The 18,894-nt window shown below is 45.1% G+C and overlaps 8 protein-coding genes across 8 annotated transcripts; 3 read left to right on the top strand and 5 right to left on the bottom strand.

Moving 5' to 3' along the window:
* Nucleotides 1–149: 149 nt before the first annotated feature.
* V1512DRAFT_203351 (glycine cleavage system H-protein) lies at nt 150–562 on the top strand (the record flags this gene model as incomplete). Its single annotated transcript, XM_066913290.1, has 2 exons — nt 150–201; nt 246–562. Coding segments are annotated over 2 exons (369 nt in total), but the record flags the coding sequence as incomplete, so codon positions are not given.
* V1512DRAFT_289422 (uncharacterized protein) lies at nt 526–3,619 on the bottom strand. The gene is made up of 2 exons (XM_066918174.1): nt 3,113–3,619; nt 526–3,065 (listed from the first exon to the last, which is right to left on the bottom strand). Exons 1-2 carry the CDS (start codon nt 3,312–3,314, stop codon nt 685–687), a joined length of 2,583 nt encoding a protein of 860 aa, XP_066773660.1. The 5' UTR covers nt 3,315–3,619; the 3' UTR covers nt 526–684.
* A 775-nt stretch (nt 3,620–4,394) lies between these two features.
* On the bottom strand, nt 4,395–4,643 carry V1512DRAFT_245749 (uncharacterized protein; the record flags this gene model as incomplete). Its single annotated transcript, XM_066914394.1, has 1 exon — nt 4,395–4,643. One exon carries the CDS (start codon nt 4,641–4,643, stop codon nt 4,395–4,397), a length of 249 nt encoding a protein of 82 aa, XP_066773659.1.
* Nucleotides 4,644–4,815: 172 nt separating this feature from the next.
* On the top strand, nt 4,816–5,630 carry V1512DRAFT_258255 (ESCRT-II complex subunit-domain-containing protein). Its single transcript, XM_066915403.1, has 4 exons — nt 4,816–5,048; nt 5,094–5,254; nt 5,299–5,374; nt 5,419–5,630. The coding sequence occupies exons 1-4, from the start codon at nt 4,823–4,825 to the stop codon at nt 5,544–5,546; spliced, it is 591 nt and encodes a 196-aa protein (XP_066773658.1). The 5' UTR covers nt 4,816–4,822; the 3' UTR covers nt 5,547–5,630.
* Nucleotides 5,394–8,577, bottom strand: V1512DRAFT_280729 (BRCT domain-containing protein; the record flags this gene model as incomplete). Its single annotated transcript, XM_066917991.1, has 6 exons — nt 5,394–6,322; nt 6,368–7,192; nt 7,238–7,497; nt 7,547–7,954; nt 8,003–8,386; nt 8,437–8,577. 6 exons carry the CDS (start codon nt 8,575–8,577, stop codon nt 5,632–5,634), a joined length of 2,709 nt encoding a protein of 902 aa, XP_066773657.1. The 3' UTR covers nt 5,394–5,631.
* Nucleotides 8,578–8,792: 215 nt separating this feature from the next.
* Nucleotides 8,793–10,302, top strand: V1512DRAFT_258252 (alpha/beta-hydrolase). Its single transcript, XM_066915402.1, has 6 exons — nt 8,793–9,032; nt 9,080–9,218; nt 9,262–9,364; nt 9,410–9,629; nt 9,672–10,011; nt 10,059–10,302. Exons 1-6 carry the CDS (start codon nt 8,838–8,840, stop codon nt 10,193–10,195), a joined length of 1,134 nt encoding a protein of 377 aa, XP_066773656.1. The 5' UTR covers nt 8,793–8,837; the 3' UTR covers nt 10,196–10,302.
* On the bottom strand, nt 10,211–12,967 carry V1512DRAFT_220556 (uncharacterized protein). Its single transcript, XM_066913689.1, has 2 exons — nt 11,354–12,967; nt 10,211–11,305 (listed from the first exon to the last, which is right to left on the bottom strand). The coding sequence occupies exons 1-2, from the start codon at nt 12,866–12,868 to the stop codon at nt 10,277–10,279; spliced, it is 2,544 nt and encodes an 847-aa protein (XP_066773655.1). The 5' UTR covers nt 12,869–12,967; the 3' UTR covers nt 10,211–10,276.
* A 522-nt stretch (nt 12,968–13,489) lies between these two features.
* On the bottom strand, nt 13,490–18,427 carry V1512DRAFT_202398 (uncharacterized protein; the record flags this gene model as incomplete). Its single annotated transcript, XM_066913260.1, has 3 exons — nt 13,490–14,861; nt 14,910–16,020; nt 16,069–18,427. 3 exons carry the CDS (start codon nt 18,425–18,427, stop codon nt 13,490–13,492), a joined length of 4,842 nt encoding a protein of 1,613 aa, XP_066773654.1.
* Nucleotides 18,428–18,894: the final 467 nt, after the last annotated feature.

Here is an 18,894-nt window from a genome sequence, read left to right as displayed (position 1 = left end):
ATCAAATGGATTGAGCAATAACACGCAGCTGAGGTACTCTGCTAGATCTGGTCTGAACGTGACTCGTGCTTATTCTACTCAATCTGACAAATTTCCACCGCGTACGTCTTCCTCTTATATTCGCACACCAGAGCTAACAAGTATCAGTACTGAAATACACCGAGGAGCACGAATGGCTCGCTCTAGATGACACCAGTATAGGTATGTTCATTCTGCATTCACCTTGTTTACGCTGACAAGATCAGCCGTGGTCGGAATCACAGCGTACGCGTCCAATGCGCTAGGCGACGTTGTGTACGTCGAGCTGCCCAACGTCGGCACGGCCGTCGTCGCAGGCGAAACCATTGGCGCGGTCGAGTCTGTCAAGTCTGCGAGCGACATCTACTCGCCCGTGTCTGGCGAGATCATCGAAGTCAATGAGTTACTGGACAAGAAACCAGGGCTCATCAACTCGGAACCGTACGAACGCGGTTGGATATGCAAAATCGCAATCTCTCAGGGCGATGAATTGGAAGCGCTTATGGATGACAAGGGATACCAGACCTTTATTGCGTCCTCGTAGGTCACAGTACATATAGTAAATATATTTTGACCGACACCTTAAAAGTAGAGACAATCCTATATACAAATGAACCAAAAGAAAGAAAAAAAACGACACATTAAAAGTTCATCTCGAAGACTCTTTCAGTCTTGCTCATGCACATTCACACCTTCCAAATCAAATTTCGTAATCATATGGTGGTTACCTTTCGCATCCCGACTCAGTCTTGAGAAATACCGATGTGCTTCCTCGGCGTGCCCAATCTGCTTGCTCCGTTCATTCCTCTGCGTCACCTGCTCGTCCAGCTGCTGCTGGAACGCACTCCTCAAGTCTTCAGACGGAATCTTAAGAACCTTCCGGCACTCAGCCGAGATCCGGTCCGAGTTCGCGTGCACGTAATCCAAACTCTCGAGCTCGGCCTTGATCTTCTTGGCCAGTTTCCGCGGCACAACGTTCGGAATGTCGGAAATTAAGTACACGACACTGCACACAGCAGCGACACTGAGCGCAGGCAAAATCCAGTTCTTCAAGTTTCGGAATCCGATCGCCGACGTCGCGCTCATGACCCCGCTGATTACCGTCGTCGGCATACCAAATGCCTGCGAACCGGCAACGGTTGCAAGCGTGAGCGAGATACCAACACCAGAAATCTTTTCCTTCTGATCTAAATCAAAGTAGTCCATCAGCTCAATCGGCGTCACAACTGCTCCGCGAGCCATCAGATCCTTCTTGCGCGAAAACATTAGTCCGCTGTTAAAGATCCGGTCAGGAAAAAAAACGGTGCCTTGGAAATGCTTCAAGCCCAAGTTCTTTAGCACATTGAATCCCGCCGTCGTTTTTTTGCGTCCAAATTCTTCACATTCAAGCACACTCTGCTGAATTGACTGCAGCATCGCATCTCTCGTGTCTGCACCGTAAGAGTATATACAGAGCAAGCCTGGATACTCGACATAGGTCTTCGTTCCAATCTCTTTAATCACATTCTCGAGTTTATACCGTGAGTGCTCATAAACGCTGGTCACAAGCTTGTCAATGCTCTTATCAACATCCTCAGATACACGAACACTGTTGTGCAGAGTCTGTTCGTATACAGGAGTAATCTGCTGTAACTCCTCATTCAATCGAACAATTTCCGAATTTGAAACTTCAGAGTTATATGACGCCAAAGCTTCTAGATCGCTTAAAACGTTCAGTAGATACGTCTTTGCCGGTGCCAGTTTCGAAATGGCTCGCTTTTCAAGTACGAAATTGCGTAAACATCGTTCAAGTCTGTCAAAGTCTACCGCGTTCCGATCATCATTACCGTCACCACCGTTGCCGCCATCGTCATCATCACCGTTGTCGTCATCACCGTTGTCGTCATCATCGTCTCCAGGATTGCCTCCAGGGCTGGTAGAAACTTCGTTCGAGCTGACGAAATGAACTAAATCGTTTGCATCTTCATATGTCCGCGGTGACAGCTTCGAGACCTGATCTAAAATCAACCGAGTGCATCGCTTCTTGTCTGCGATGTTGTCAAACCGGTTGACCACAATAAAAATGAATGCTTTTTCGTGTGCAGCATTCCAGATAAATTCCTTGGCCGACAGCGTGAAGTGGTTCTCCGCACTGACGACAAACACAACGACGTCGATTTCTTCTTGTCTCGCAAAAACCGCCGTAGTCTGCATCGAATCCATGTTCAATCCCGGTGCATCAATTAAAGCAATGTCAACAACTCCGTTTCGTAGTAAACTCTGTTCAGACGGCCTGCTGTCTTCAACGTAAACTTTGAGAAGAACGTATGTGTCTGGATCAACTGCAAGTCGTTCAAGCTCAGAAAGTGGGAACACGTCATATGTGCGCTCGTCCTGGCGGTCATATGTTACTCCGCGACGAATCGCATGCACTTCCTCAACGCCGCTGTTGATTTGCGCATCCAAAACCTCGCAAAACACGTTCGTACACGGTTGCTGATCTTCTGGTAACACTTCACGCCGCAGCAACGCGTTACAAAAAGTGGACTTTCCAGCGTTTAAATCGCCAGTGACGAGTACTTTTGATGACGTATCTTCGATTCTCTCTCGTAAAGACACGAGATGCTTCAGCGCTTGCGTGACTTTACCGTCCAACAAAGATGACACTGCCGACTTTTCAAGCGTCTGAACCAGCTCTGTAGGCGAGATCGCACCGAGCTTCAGATCAAGCTTTAAGACATTAAACTCGTGTGATATTTCCGAACTCATTAACCTGGGCACGTCTGACGAAGACTGCTGTAGCGACGAAGGCGACTGAGGGTTTGCATTGGGTGATATAGGGACTTCAGTAGCAGAACGAGCCAAAGATGGGCGATCAGCATCGTTGGCTATAAGTTGGGACCCGTCAATTTTGCGGAATACTGGATACTGAGCTGGCCAATCTTTATTTGTTTCTTGTAGTTCCTTTAATAAGTTCATGACTGTAGTTATAGCGCGCCCAAGAGCAGCGCGGTTTTCATTATAATGAAGCTGCTGAATCTGGAATTGAAGCAGTCGTTGAGTCGTGTCTATACGCGTTAGTCAACCCACAGACATTACCAGCACCATAAAATACCTTCATTCAAACTAGAAACAACATTCGAGCCCGATGATATTGGCATTGTGTGACTGCTAAACAATCCTGGTCTTTCAAAAGGCTCTTCGGAAGACACGGACGGGCCATATCCCGAGTCGTTTCCAGAGATGTAGACGTCTCTATTTGGTCGTCTGTTTGACGGACCAGGAATATCATCCAGATCAAAATAAGACGAAGACATTTTAGTCAAATTAGAACGCAGCACGTTCTTTGCGCCTTTGCTGTTTTGTTTATGTTTGAATCAAAGAAAAAAGAATGATAATTGTCATATTCGCCTTCGGGTTGGGACTTTGAACTGATTCTTGACTTCTTGTGGGACAATAACACGAAGTGGTATTGTGATTAAGTAGCCATAAAGTCTCGTTATATTATACCCTACTTAACTAACCTGACGCAAAAGTCAAGCCCGTTCAATTCAAGATGCTGATTTAATTCTTGTTATAAACATGAATTGAGCAAACATACTTTGTTATAAATGCTTTTTATTTTATTTCTACTTCATCTTTAAGAAATGAAGTCTCTACAACGTATATTGCGTGAGTTATTCTATTATGAAGTACTGCAAGATATACGTGTGTTATCTGCCATATTAATGTTGTAGTAATATACTATTAAATCCATAAATTAGCAAATTTTATGCTTCAACACCACATTCACACTTTTACGATGTATGAGATCAAGATGTACAGAAGGTACAGATTGATCATTAGCGGAAAATAGGTATAAAATATAGTCTTTTATGAGATGAATTGATCTTAACTGTAGTCTAGTAATGGAAAGACAATTTATTTTATCGTAATTCGATTTTAATCAACAATTTGACAAATTTTCTTTTTCAACTTGCTTGAGATCTATGATGTACCAGACTCACAGTAAAGGCGTCCTTCGGGACACATGGTCAATTTGAAACGATACAGAGAAGATTAGCATGGCCCCTGCATAAGGATGACACGCTTTGATAAAGAGAGTAAACTGTTTTTTTTGGATTTAGAAGTTTCAGAGCTAAATTGTTGCAGGTTCGAGTTCCGATCGAGGTTTTTATTTATTTTTTATTTTTTTTGAAAATTGGTTTAAGCCACTCTTAAACGCGTCAATAACAGCATATACTGTATAGTTTATATACACAAATACTTATACTATCGTCTCACAAAGATTGCTATATATACATGACTATATACACATGTCGTCACATCCTTTATCCCATTAAATATCCAAAACCCAAAAAACTTTAAACTACATTCCCTATATCTGATTCGCACACTCAACTATGATGCAAACTGCGCGAAGTTTGGCGGCGACCTTGTGTAGGCGCGACTAAGCTAGGCGTGGTTGAAAACGGAGACGATGTGATATTAGACGAGTCGAGGTGGCGTTTTGGTGATGCTAGTGTTTGAACGTGCGACGGAGTCTGTGACTGAGTCTGAGGTTGTTTGAGAGGCCGTGGCTCATCGTCAAGAGCGAGCACGTCTGCCATCGTTAACGTGATTGTCGTAGCTTGACGTCGTAGCATTGCTTTGTAGTGATTTAAATCTCGTCGTAGTGAATAAAATACACGTTTCGTCACGCTCTGAATTTCCGTGTCGATCCGACGCGACGCCAAAACTTGGGATTCGAAGGCGTGCGGCTCAGAGGATGGCAGGTCATCGTCTGGTATCGAACTCTCTCTTGATTGACTCAACTACGCGAGAAATGGCATCAACAGCACAGTCGAAACCAGTCGCGGACTCATTCGAATTTCCGTCGATTTACTCGTTTCCTCCATTTTTCACTCGGCAGCCAAATAACTTGACATGGTCATCGCAACTCTCACAATGGAACTCACTAATCCTGGCATATTGCAGGTTCAATAGAATATGGCGGATAGACTTGAATACTGCAATTGAATGGGACTTGTTTCATAACAAAGAAATAAATCGTACGTACAATTCTGCATGAGTTGATTGTGAACTGACATTATCAGGATCACTAAAGCTGGAAGCATGCAGAGAGATACTGGAAAATATGGTCAAAAAAGGTGATGCCGAATGGGTCTCTGGCTCTGGAAATCAAGGGGCAAAGAATACGAGTGCAATAATATATTGGAGAAGACCTGAAGAGTGGGCAAACATTATATCCGAATGGGTATGGCACTCTTGTTTAGCATGATATCATGACTAATCATCTAGATTGACTCGACTGGGCAAAAGAACGCAATTCTAACATTATACGAGATTACTGACGGAGATCTATCTGTCTCACAAGGTTTGTCAATCGATTTCTATCTACACACTTTATTAACATCATAGATTTCCGTGGCATTGACTCAACAATCTTACGCAAAGCTCTTGACGTCCTGGTTCGTCGAAACCAAGCACAAATCATGCGGTCCGCAGAAGGCGAAGAAGCAGGTGTCAAATTTTTTGGTCTTCAGTAACTCGTAGCAATTTTTTGGAGTTTTTTGGATGTTTGTTTTATTTGTTTAGCGTATCTGGTTTGACTTGCTCTCTTTTTATCCTACATCACGCGTTTAAATTTGTGCGTAACGCAAACTCGTCCCCAAACTTGACCTTCATTCGCAAAACTCCTGTCGCAACCCAATCCGAAGTAAAGATATACGCGTCCCGTCCTTCTGCGTCCGCGGCATCCAAAAACGCTTCAAAGTACGATTCATCCTCGACTGAAGAAATCAATACCATAGGCTGTCCGTCCCGGGCGGCGAACTTCTTCGCCCGCGGGGTCCGGATCTTGACAACGACTCCGCCGTTCGCAGTGATGATGTTGCCCAGCGTGTCTGAGCCCTTGTCGCTGTTGATCGCCTTTGGTGTCACGTTGATGACCATGTTCTTAAACGGACCCGTGCCTTTAGCTTTTGCGGCCTCCAACGTCTTGCTCAAGTTGCAGTTGTTAATCTTCTCTCCTTCTTTGTCACGTAAAATATAGTCCCGATCGTTTAAAAGCTTGCCTTTCGTCAAGCAGTCCTGGATGAAATCTGTAGAGATAATTACTGGCGCAAGCGGAATCGCACATAAAAATTTCTCTGTTCGACTGATCTTTGGCGACGCTAAATGGGTGATGTCGTGTGACTTCTCGACAAGTTCAATCCCCATCCGATACAATCGTTGAAGTTCATGTAGTGTTAGTGATCGCGGATAACCAGTCATCAACACTTTCATTGTCACTTCCTTATTATCTGTCTTTAATTTGTGTTTACTACATTGTCAGTAACATCTCAGCATTACACGCCAACTTGTTTACCTGGCACCTTCAATCCCCATCGATTCTTCGCTCTTGCGTTTTCGTGTAGGCGTGGCGACAACTTGACTCTCTTCCTCGGACGGCAACGAAGGCAAGCCCTTTCTTCGCTTTTGAATCTGATATTCGTTCAAGTCCTCAATGTTATCCCTTAACTTTTCCGCTGCCTTCTCCTTCGCACGACGACCTCCACTTGAGACTACAGGCGGACTCGCATCTTCGCTTGACGACGTTCGTGCCCTTGACGCAGGCTCGGGTATCTTTGTCAGTATTTTAGACGGTTTGACTACCGTCTTGGCTATCAGCACGTAAGCGTTTTCCTTTGCGCTACTTTTCGGCTTTTCTTCCTGTTCCACTTTTTCATGTTGACTCTGTTGTTCCACTGAGCTCTGTTGCGAATTGTGGTCTTTCAGCACAAGTTTGCGTTTTTCTACTACTTTACCCACCGGCTCTGGTTCTTTCTTTGATGTAGAATCTCGTACTTCATCTGTCTTGACCACTGGCTCTGAAAGAGTGAAGCCTGGCACGGTTGGTGGTACTGTAACATCTACCGACTGATTCTCCTTCGCAGGCGAAGAATCATCTTCAACTTGCGACACTCGGTCCGGCGACGGCCCGTCGTCAAGAGCATAAAACCGTTTCAATTGCGACGCGTCCAGTCTGGTCTGACCGATAACTTCCATCAAATTTGTCAATCTTGGGAAATGCGAGAAGCGCGGTAATGTTACGGTCTGGACTTGCCATTTGGCGTACGACTCTTCGAGCCATAGATGATTCACAATGTGCTGGTTCCATAATCTAGCAGCTTCGTACTTCTCACCTGAAGGTCTAAACACCAGTTAGCACGAATCTATTATCTTACAATGAGCTCACTTTGCTGTTATGAGATGTGTATTGTCAAGTCTTAGAGCCTTCGTGTATTTCGCACCACAAGCTAAGATCAGCTTCTCCATATAATGTCGCGACTCGCCGCTGTATCCCGAAACGCAAATTTTATATTCAGTCATCTCGTCAAGTCCCCATTTGGGAATAGGATAGTGCAGCAGGTGGCTCATCGGTGAAGACCATTTGTCATGTGCAACCATCCAATACAACCAAGTCAGATTTCCGACCACCAAATGATTTCGGCACGCCTAGAATGTTAGTAATAACTTCATTTGTCTTGTTCAAACCAAAGCTTACACCGACGTATTCCGGTCCATACCTGTAGTATCCAATATAAACATTAGAATCACTACGATTTTCGACAGTCTGTCCGCCTGCAGCCTCAATCATGACCTGAAGTGTTGAGCGCGATCGTTCCGATAGTCGTAAATCAAGACCTAAAAAGAACTTTTTGTTGTCAAACACTGTCGACCGCGGTTCAGGCGGCTTGAAATCTTCACGAACGTATGCCGAGTGAAGATACGTGAGGTCCTTGTTAGGCGGCGTTAGCGTGATGCCGCTGTTTGCGTCGGTCAAAATCTTTGGATCAGGAAACAAGTACGGCGTATCATCAATCCGACGGTTTAGCTTTAAGCAATCGTCAATCCAGTGAGGCAAAACTACTTTCACAGCTCGTCGGGCGTGACTTGCAGCTTTGCACTTGGGCTACAACTTGTTAGACATCCCATGTTCAACTTTTGTGAAGCCACATACATGATCAGCACTCAACGCAACGACATGCGTCGTGAATCTTGACAACGTTTCAGACCACTGTCCACCTAACGCGCGTACACCACCATACAGTGCTTCACAGTCTCCAGTATGTAATCCAGCAACAACTATATTCACATCTGAAAAAAATAATTTTGGGTTCGGGGAATACAGTCTGATTGGCGATATCCGGTTGTGACTAACAGATTTGTAAACCCAGAGTGGCTTGACTACATTGATCATGAGTTCTTCGGCTTCATCGTACTCTGGAAAGTCGATATTCGTAGTTATGATGTGTGTCACTGCCTTAACATTCCATTTCTCTGAATTGCCATCTCGAAAGATTTCAACCTCTTGTGCTCCTCCGTCATTCAACAACTGTCGTAGCTATATTTCAGTCAGGTACACTATCAGAGTATACAAGCAGACCCAAAAACCTTGTCATATTCGCGAGATATCGCATCGTCTTGCACTATATAATACACCAAAGATTTGAATATTGGAGATTTGATTTGTAACGCCAACTTCTTCTCAATCGTGTCAATAGGAGACGATGGCTGAAGTGTTCCTGTCATCATTCTAGTTAGCTTTTATTGAGTGATTATCGATGGAAATCTTCAAAGAGAAAGTCGAATTTGCGATTTCCGACACGTCACAACTTACCCGGATTTGTTTGCAAACGCGACGCGAACGCGTATCTCCGGTTCTCAAATGTTCTGTACAGAATATCTCAGTATTGAATTGCCCCTGAATTACCATATTGGGCATCCCCGCAAAATGGTGCCTCGGTCTTGAGAACTTCACGTACGTCTTCGACGAAACACACACACTACTCAAGATGTTTGCTGAATCTGTATTTGTAATAGAAAGTAGATTGTTTACTGCTGTTCATCCTCGCTCTGACAAACGCGCTGTTCAGCACCCACAAGATAAATTACAAGTCGCTGGGAAGATATACACCCCGCGAAACAACCTGATCCCAACACAAGGAGACGTAACACTTGTCGCAGCTCATGCGAACGGGTTTGGAAAAGCAAGATATTGTTTACTAACATTTGGGGTTAATGTTAATAAGGTTAGGAACTGTATGAACCACTATTCATTTCATTGTTGGAGCAGCTAGAGAAGAGAGGAATCAAGATTCGGTCGATTCTGATTACAGATGTTGTGAATCAAGGCGAGTCTGGGGTTATAAACGAAAATAAACTTGGTGACTGCTGTAAGTCCGTGTTTACTATCAACACCATCAACTAATGTTGCAGTCAATTGGATTGATGTTTCTCGAGATTTGTTCGTCATCCTACAAGTAATAGATCCGCCTCAGCCGGTTATAGGCATCGGTCATTCGTTTGGTGGAGCGCACATGTACGTCTGCAATAAATTTTAACCTACTAGACTTAACGAGCATAGTTTTGGACTAGGAATACTACATCCTTCCATCTTCTGTGGAATTGTCGGCATAGATCCAATTATAGAAACAAAGTCAGACTCACCTTCAATTGGAATAGCGCCAGCAAAACTGTCGTCTCATAGAAAAGACATATGGGCATCAAAGCATGAAGCAGTCAAATATTTTAAGAGTAGAAAATCATACCAGCGCTGGGATCCGCGCGTACTAGACTTATGGCTCGTGAGTATTTAAGTATTTGCTGGTAACTAGTTAATGTGGCAGAAATACGGATTACGCAAATTGCCAACTCGGTTATATCCGGAAACCAACAACAGCGATGCAGTCACGTTGACAACGACTAAGTATCAAGAGGTTTGGGCATTCGTCCAAGCCAGTACTGATGCTAAAAAGCGTCGTAAACATATGGCACTCGAGCGGCCTGATCCGGCTTGTGTGTACGAACAGTTGCACAGGATAAATATTCCTGTGCTCTACATTGTTGGCGGACAGAGCAGTGTTAGCCAAAGGATCAAAAAGAAAATGGCCGTTACCAAGAATGCAAAGCTGGTCACCATCACAGACGGTTCGCATTTTGTTCCATTTGAATATGTGGATGAAACCGGTATGTTGTCTCATCTTCATATTTAGTCCAAGTCTAACAAAGATCAGCGATGCATATTACGGACTTCTTTGAAAGCACATTACGAGTTTGGCAAGTCGAGAATTACGCCGATGAGCATCAACCACGGGATACGAAATTCAACCAGATGTACGTAGACGAGCTGGGAATAAGATCAAAACTGTAATGACAAAATAAAAAGCTTTAGTCAAATGCATATACAAACATATCAATCTCAACATTCAAAACCAAAACATGCATATTCTTATCAATCCTGTAACGACCTAACTGAAGTTGAGAATTTTGACGCGAACGACCGATTGGAAGCAATGTGATTCTGGATCTGGTTCGCAAATTCCTCAAATTTCTTGGTACTCGACTCTAATTCAGACGTCATTCTAGCATGCTCGCTCTGCAACTCCCGTCGGTTCGCGGACAAAGACCGTAACAGCGTCTGGTGCTCCTCCGCAGCTTTCTCAGCCGACTGCTGACGCTCTTCAGCACGAGCAACGCGTTCAGTCATTCGCCGCGACTCGGCCTGCTCTTTGTCCAGATTGCTCGTCAGTAAATTTACCTCTGCAATCTTCTGGTTCAGGTTAGCCGTCAGATCTTCTATCCGGTCATTGAAACCTTTGGTCATTTCCAATTCAGCCGACTTTCGCGCCGTATTTTCGGCTCTCACTCGTTCACTATCAAGATTCAGTACTTTCTGCTTCAGCTCTTCTAAAGTATTTGAAAGCGAAGTTTTTTCCGTCTGAGCAATTGACAGTTTGGCTTGCATCTGACTAAGCTGATACTGGATTCGTCTCAAATCAGTTTCATTAGCCTTCCGTCTAGACGCAATCGTTTTAGCCACATCTCGTGACCGTGCGAGCTGAGCGTGTAGAAACAGTATCCGTTGCGCACTATCGTTGGACTCAACCTGGTGGCTATCTTTTAAATGTCGCAGAGCCTGCTGCAGTTCATCCTTCTGGGTCTCCAGTTCCTCAATTTTAGTCGTCAGACTGACAGGATCGGTTCCATCAGCCGAGTTTCCACGTGCCTGCATGCGTTGCATCATGGTCATTGACATGATTGAAGACCGGGCCCGGTCGGCTCGCTCGATTGGTTTTCCTGACATCTCATGCAACTCCTCGCACAAGCCTGTGAGCATAAACTCCAAGTTTTGTGCGTTTGTACGTTCGTTGTAGAGTTTTCGTTGCGCATCCTCAAGCGCGGCTTCAAGCGACTTAATGGTCTCGTTGGCTTCAATATTGGCGTTCATCAACGCGTCTTTCTTGCCGTACTTTGATTTGCTCTGTTTGTGGTCAGACGGTCGTTATGCATAAAAAAGCAAAGAATATACCTTTACCTGGTCTTCAAGCTTTTGCCGTCGTTTTTCGCATTCCATTCTGCCTTGTCTCTCCTTGTCTAAATTTTGCTGAAACTCCAAGCGCATTTGTGCCTTTTCTTGCTGTTCGTTGCGCAGCTGCTTTTGCAGCCGTTCAAACTGCTGTGGGCTGTATCTTAATTTCAATCTGAACGAGTCGTTTTCCTCGTTATCTTCCTCTGGAGACGCTGTGCTACCGTCCGTCAGCTCAGCCTCGTCGTCATCATTCGTGGTGGCGTATTTGTCCAGTAACATCTCCAGATCCATCTCACGCTTAATAGACGCGGCCAGCTCGGTCGACACGTCTTGAAGATCTGTCTCGAGTAATTCGACTAGATCATAGTTATACTGTGCTAGTGACGATGCGCCTGCTGTTGGGGTTTTGCGCTCTCGAATGCTAGATTTAAGTGAGTTCAAATTGTACTCTGGCATGTGAATCTTCTTCATCTGTGACTGCGTCTTCTCAATAAGTGATCCCATAGCGTTACCAGCCTTTCCAGATGACTGTTTCGTAGGTTTAAAAATGTCGTTGTCGTCTGTATCACTGTATTCCAAGTTATACACGCTCTCATCCATTGAAGGCGCGATAGCGTCTCTTACAGACATTGGACTCGGTGTAGTAGTTGATGGATTAAGCGAGCGTTTGGATTCTGCCGACAGGGAAATGCGTATCTTTCTCGGCGTGGTCTCGAGTGATTGACCGGCCACACGGCCTTCAATTGCTTGCAGTGGTATTGAACTCGTTGACGACTCGCTACTTGAACTGCCGTCTGCGCGATGTCTACTCGCGGTGCGTACGCTGCTTGAACTCGCTGGCGCCCTAAATTCAGCTGCTGTGTGATCCGAGGTTGGTGAGCTCAATTGAGTACTCGTCCAGCTTATAGCAGATTCAAGACTCCGCTCTTCAGGTACTCCCGGCACAGAAATGACGAGTGGTGGCGGGACGCGTCCAGCTAGAGGCGCGCGGGCATGCAAAGGCGACGAAAGATTCTGCGGCGGCGGGTTCAGTAGACTTCTAGATGACTTGACAGAGGACTGTCGCTGAGGGAAATGACGACCGGCAGATGGATTAGGCTGTGGTGGATTATTGCCTGGCCCTGTAGCCGCTGACGACCGTACAACTGGATATCTGTCCAAATCTCGAAACACAAGCGATTCCGGTACTGTCGGACTCTGTAGCGACGGCCGCGGAGCGTTTTCAGTTGAGACTTGTAAATTTTTAGTCTTAAATGATGTCGAAAACGAAGTCGGCAGAGTGAACGACGTGGTCCCCGGAGAACTGGCAGGCGAAGAAGAGAAAGTTTGTGCTTCGGTTGGTGATGACAAGGTAGACCTTGACGAGGGCGATGAACTGCTGAACGAAAGCGACAAGGGCAGTTTTGTTGGAGTCTGTTTCTCAATTCCGAAACCAATGCTCGCGTCCGATGGCGACTTCAGACTGGGGCTTCTGAGCGAGCGGTAAGTTGGCAGCGAGGAAAGCCCCATATTCATAACCTGAGCTTGAAACGCTTGTAAATGTAATCAAAATAAACGGAGTTGTATGTCAATTTTGATCAATTGAAAAGGTTCAAAGAAAAGAACAACTCGGCCGGGTCTTTTTTTCCCTTCTGACTCGACAGGGGCTTTTTGGTGCTCACTGTACGTCTAGTTCAGGGGTAAACCTTAATATCCGCTGTTCGCTAACGCGTTCTGACGCGTCGCTTACGCGTAAAACTCTAAGGTTTTTAAGTCACGGGACTTGAAACCTTAACACTGCCTGGAGGGCACTGTGCGTATGGGGTCTGATTGTACGATTATTGTCGTACGCTTTGTGATGTGATTAGTTATGTGTGTTTTGTTTATGTTGTATTTAGAAAAGAGCTCATTATAGAAAGAGCTCGTTATGTGGACGTATTTTAGGATAACAGTAATTTTATTAGAAACAAGCTACAAGACCTTAAACAAGTCGTAAGAACATCAAACCCTTACAAAAACTCATATTAGAACCCTTATTTATTAACAAAACTAAAAAAAAAAAACAAAAAATTATGTGCAGTTCAAAGCAATACAGTAATTAAGAAATCATAAGTAATCCCGGCGACCAATTATCAATCACGCCATTGGTCAGTGTTCTCATGACAACAAAAACGCCCCTAATCCTTCCTCAATCGCTTGCTCCATCCTCGATCTTAGCACATCTTTAGTGCTGTAGTCAGGCAGCTTCAAGTAATTGACACAGGTCATCACACTAGGAAGAAAATCATCAGGTCTGTAAGGAGGCTCGCTCGGTTTGCAAACAATCGTGAACGTCGGCGTCAACGCCTTAAACCCCCCGATTGGCAAGTTTGGACTGCCAGTGATGAACTGCAAAAACGCTCGCCGCTTCGTCGTGTCATACTCAGCTATCACTTCTAGAAGATTCTGCACAGTCTTGCTGTTCAATGTATATCCATGATCAGCCTTGACCGAATCAATCAACGTCTCTAACGACCAATCTTCATGCACTTCTCCGCACAACATTACTAGCTCGTCCGCAGTGAACGCGCTCATTGAAGCAAACGCGAATACAGACGAAAATCCTTCCCGGAACGCATCAAGTTGTCTTTGAACGCCGCTTCCTAGTGTCGCGTCTATTACAGCACGAACGTACTCGTCCACGTTCTGGTTCGTGACCGCAATCGAGGCTCCGTTCTCGATCAGCTCATACTTTGCATCACCAGGGAGCGTGAAGTCAAGAGTTAGATCATCAATCTTGACACCGTCAACTTCAATTGCTTCCAACGCGCCATCCAATTCTTCAGCCGACAATGACCAGTCACTCTTCAGTTTGGCTGCTTGTGACTCAAACTTCTGCAGCAGCTTCAAGGACCGCGCAAGCTGTGTGTCAACTTTCTGAACACTCGCAAGTGATGGCGCGACCGAGTCATGTTTTGCTCGGAAAAACATCGGATTGAATTTAATGTCAAGCAATCGTGAATCCATGAGCGCCCGAGCCACAAACTGGCCAAGAATTGTAAAGTAGTACAATATTTTCTTTCCCTGTTCGGTTTTTGCTTTTGAATCAGACATTGGTTGGGGATATAAGCCGTGCGTTTCAAACGCATATTCCCCATTAGGGTCACTCTCGTTTTCTCTCCATAGATGCAATTTCTTCTTTGCAAACTCCCTCGAAACCGTTGCAAAAAACTCCAACGTCGGTCCAAGTCCAGTACCAGCCTCATCAAAGTACTCAACTTCAAGTATACTCTGCGACGATCCATAGAGCTCCATAACTTTGATTGCGCTCTGCAAGATTTGATTTCTAGAAACTCTAACTTTTTGTCGCATTACCTTAAACATAGCCGTCCGGACATAATCACGCTTTGACTCCAATTGAGTTTTCCATCTGTTTATAGATCGAGATGTCCCAAGCGCCGTTGACTGCAAAAACAACCGTCTAGATTCGAAAGGGAATAGGAACGGATAATGTCGAGTCAGGTCGCTGTTCCATACCGGTAGCGACGAGCTAAAATTTATCAGTTTTCGTCAAATCGTTATAAGATATAATAATTACCTTGCCACAATCAATGGCTCATCTAATTGTCTGTTGAGTTTCGACGTAAGCTTACTGTTGATAAACTGAGTGACTTCCAATGGTGTAGTGAGATGATCGTCGTCCGAGAAAATTTCACTCAAGTTTGAGTTTAATGCGTACAAAATTTGCAGCAGTTGCAAAATCATAAACGAAGTGTTGTCATTCTTTAGCGAATCTGGAATCTCTTTAAACTTCTCGCCGTATTCAAGCGCCTCCTTTATGCTAAGCGGTGCTGGTCCTGCTACTTTCTTGAACCTAATTGTATGCACAACGTCCCAGCAGTGTCGCAGAGCAGCTTCATCGTTGCTGTATTTTTGAATAGCAGCGAAAATGGTGGTACCAGTAGCCAATACATTATTATTCACCGAGAACTCAATGTGCCAATCATTGCTCACCGACCGCAGCGCAGCGGAATACGATGGTCTGGCAGGTGGTGCTGTCGGTGTGCTGTCTTCAGTCCGTGCCACGGTCGGAGAAGGAACTTGGATGACAGGAGTAGCATTTCCCGTACTGGACGGAGTCTGCCCGATCAATCGCTCGCCATCAATCTGCACGTTCGACCGGCGAAGTTCACCTTCCTGTAAGTTGAACATGTAGTCATCCACTCGATCAAGCAGCTCATCATGCACAGAACTCGCCGTACTAGCACTATCATCGTCCCTAAGAGGAATTTCACCGTACATACTTGGATCCGCGAGTCTACTACCCGAGTCTGGAGTAACAGCGCCAGCAGACGACTCGGCCGATGCGAGGGCCGAAGGATCTTGGACCGAAGAACCTTCTCCTGCATCGGCTGAGTCAACCACATTTCGAACAGCGCTAGTACCAGTCTGATCTTTTGAAGACGAAGAAGCCGACGCAGCAAATGACGAAAATGACGCAAACGCGTTGTTGAAACCGGACTGTCTAGAATTTAATCTACAGCGTTCTGCAATTCTCACCCGCAAATAATCGTCAAGTGCTTTAAACGTAGCAATCGCGGGAATCGACACCGTGTATGTCAAGTTTGATTTAGGTACTCCTGTTTCGTCATCCGCGACAAGCTTCAGTTTGATTTGCTGCGACAGTACTTCGGCAGGATTGTCATTTTCTGTTCGATAATTAGTCGTTTTGCTATCGCTACTACTCAATTACTTACCACCAGCGTGTGAAGTGATCACGTCAAATTGCTCAGACCGAACTAACGACTCCTGCAACTTGGTAATCAGGACACCAAACGCCGAGCTCAAAGCGTTGTGATTCATAAACACTTTTAAGAAAGTTTTGCGGCCAGCCAACTTGTCTTTATCAGTACCATCTGTCAACAACTTCAACAACGCCTCCACAATGCCAGAATGAAGTAGTTCATAGCTCGAGATTGTGATAGCAGCTTCATGATTAAAGTGCAAAGAAATTTTCGTCAATACCGCTTCTAAATCTTCCCTCTTTTCAAGTTCTTGCGCTAACGCCTTCAATTCATTTAATCCAGATAAAGCTTGACTCTCAGGTTCAGCGTAGGGCTTCACAAACTGGTCCAGAAACTCTTGTGCAAATGCCGCGATCCAGCTATCAAACGAGAACGAAAACTTATTCCATCGCGACAATGAAACATGAACGCGAGCACTTACGGAAGAGCTTGGTGACGACGTTTCAGATTTCTCGTCATCGTCTTGCTCTTCCTGTGCAGGCTCCTTTTGTGAAGGCTCAAGCTCACCGTCCTCATCTCGAACAGGACTCGATACTGCCTCCGGAGCCTTGCTTGTATGAGCGGTGCTATTAGCAGCAAGTTTCTTGATTTCTGCAATGACTCCTTCCCGTTCAAAATGATATTCATAGACTTCTGGCAGTCGTCGTCTAAGAACGTATGCAATTTGAAGACCAGACACGACAATACTCATCTGATCTTTCTGAGCCAAAATCGATGACAACAAAGACGAAAACTGAACAGTCTTTAACCCGGCAAGCAGACTCGTAGTATCGAGGTTTAAAAACATTTTCAAAAATGCAGACACAACCTTCTTGCGGATAGCAAGGTCAACGGTACATGAATACACGTCAAGCAGGACAGGCAGCAGAACCATAACAAACCGGCGAATTTCTTCCTCGCATGTAGCAAAAATTTTCGTCCTCTGGTCTGTGACTTCCTCGTTGTCAAAGTCCAACTTTTCCATGTTCTCGAAGAAAGATGAAGCGTTCAGCATATCTGTCTCTTGAACGCCAGGCAAAAGTTCGCAAATTACATTCAAGGTTGCCAGTACTTGATCCTTAGGGCTATGGATCACAGTCTGCATCACCATTACGCTATTGTTGACCTGCTCTTCAAGCTCTAAATTGGTCGGAGGCGAAATTCCAGTCAAGAATTGATAAAGCGTGTCGACTATACCCAGCTTCAACATCTGTGCAGCAAGTGTTGGGGAGGCCTTTGCAGCGTAAGTAAGCGCCTGCAAAAAGTGTTGTTGAATGTGAGATCCAGCGACGTTTCCTGGTCCAGGAAGCAGTAAGGCCAGCATTCTTTCCAATAATTCCTTGCTAAATAGCTGCTCCAACAGTTCTGGATAATATTTAAAGCTTTCAATGATCCGAGCAACACAGATACAGCCTTGGTCCACAACTTTTTGATCAGATCCGATAAGCACATTTAGCAGAATGGGCATGACATCACGCGCTGTGGGGAAACAATCCTTCGGAATATTCTTGCTGCAGTTTGCAGCAACGAGCACGGCTGTGCGTTGTACAATTGTGGAGAAAAAATCAATATACATCAAACAGGCTGACAGCCCACCCTCCCGTACCACAACAGTCGGATGCTCAATTGACACTCGTTTCAGAGTGCTTAATGCCTGCTCGGCCAAATCAATGTACTCAATTTCAACCAACTTTTGACAGAGAAGAGGCACTACCCCACTGTAAGCAACAGTCTTCGAGCTATCTGGGAAAGCATCGATCAAACTAGCAAGACATCTGCAAGCAATCAGAACGGACTCTGGATTGTCTGGACCAAAGATTGGGTGTTGCATGATTTCAACCAACTCGTTTACCAGTGATTCTGACGAAAACGAAGTTGAAAACATTGATTCAGTGGAAACAAGAAGCATGTTAGACATTTCGTGAAGCGCTAGCATTCGCATTCCTGGATCTTCACGCTGCTTGAGATTGGACAGGATATCATTAAAGCGCATCAAATACTCTGAACTCATACCTTCGGCCATCATCCTCGACAACGAAAGCAGATTTCCGGCCGGAAACCCACCAGAGACCATTAACGACGAATGACGGGACATATCTTCAAATGCGAAAGAGTCCATTGGACCGCGGCCATTCCCCTCTTCTATATCATCGTCTTCGTCCTCATCATCGTCCTCGTCTTCTTCGTCCTCATATTCTTCGCCATCCTCGTCGTGATGATGGTCATGGTGATGATTATGGTGAATTTCATGGTCAAAATCGTCGTCGTCGTCGTCATCATCGTCAACCTCATCGTCACCGTCATGGTCCAGTCCGGCCAAAAAACTGCTCATTGTCCGTCTACTCGCAGACTGATAGCCTCTCCCACTGTCGCCAGTACTATTTAAACCACCATCGCTTGACAAAACGCTCGGCACGTTATCTAGAGCCTGTAAGTCTTCTTCAAGATCATGATGGTTACGTGATCTTCTACCCCCCATCCCTGTCGTTGGAGATCGATTTGTCGATTGTGTCTTGCTAATAGGTTGAGAGTCGTTCAAAAACTTTAACAGCGGTTTTGTCTGCTTTCGGTCTGGTGAAGGCGCAAGGTTTGAAGAATGTGTAACCTCTGCTGAAAGCACTTCTGTGGAACTCTGCAGGTCTTGCTGTTTTGGGCGGTCAGACTGCGATGTAGTAGGGCCTTGTCGGACTGAAAGCGACTGCTCTTGTAAATTCTCAACTAGACGAGGGCGCTTTGATTGATTAGACGACGGAGAGTTCTGCTTATCTGAAGTTGATACCTTGCGTTTAGATTGTTTTG

The sequence above is a fragment of the Lipomyces arxii genome, assembly GCF_038497795.1.
Source record: "Lipomyces arxii strain Phaff 12-163 unplaced genomic scaffold V1512scaffold_2, whole genome shotgun sequence".
NCBI classification, from domain to species: Eukaryota; Fungi; Ascomycota; class Lipomycetes; order Lipomycetales; family Lipomycetaceae; genus Lipomyces; species Lipomyces arxii.
The sequence above is the reverse complement of the archived record's forward strand: the minus strand, read 5'-3'. Positions and strand labels throughout refer to the sequence as shown.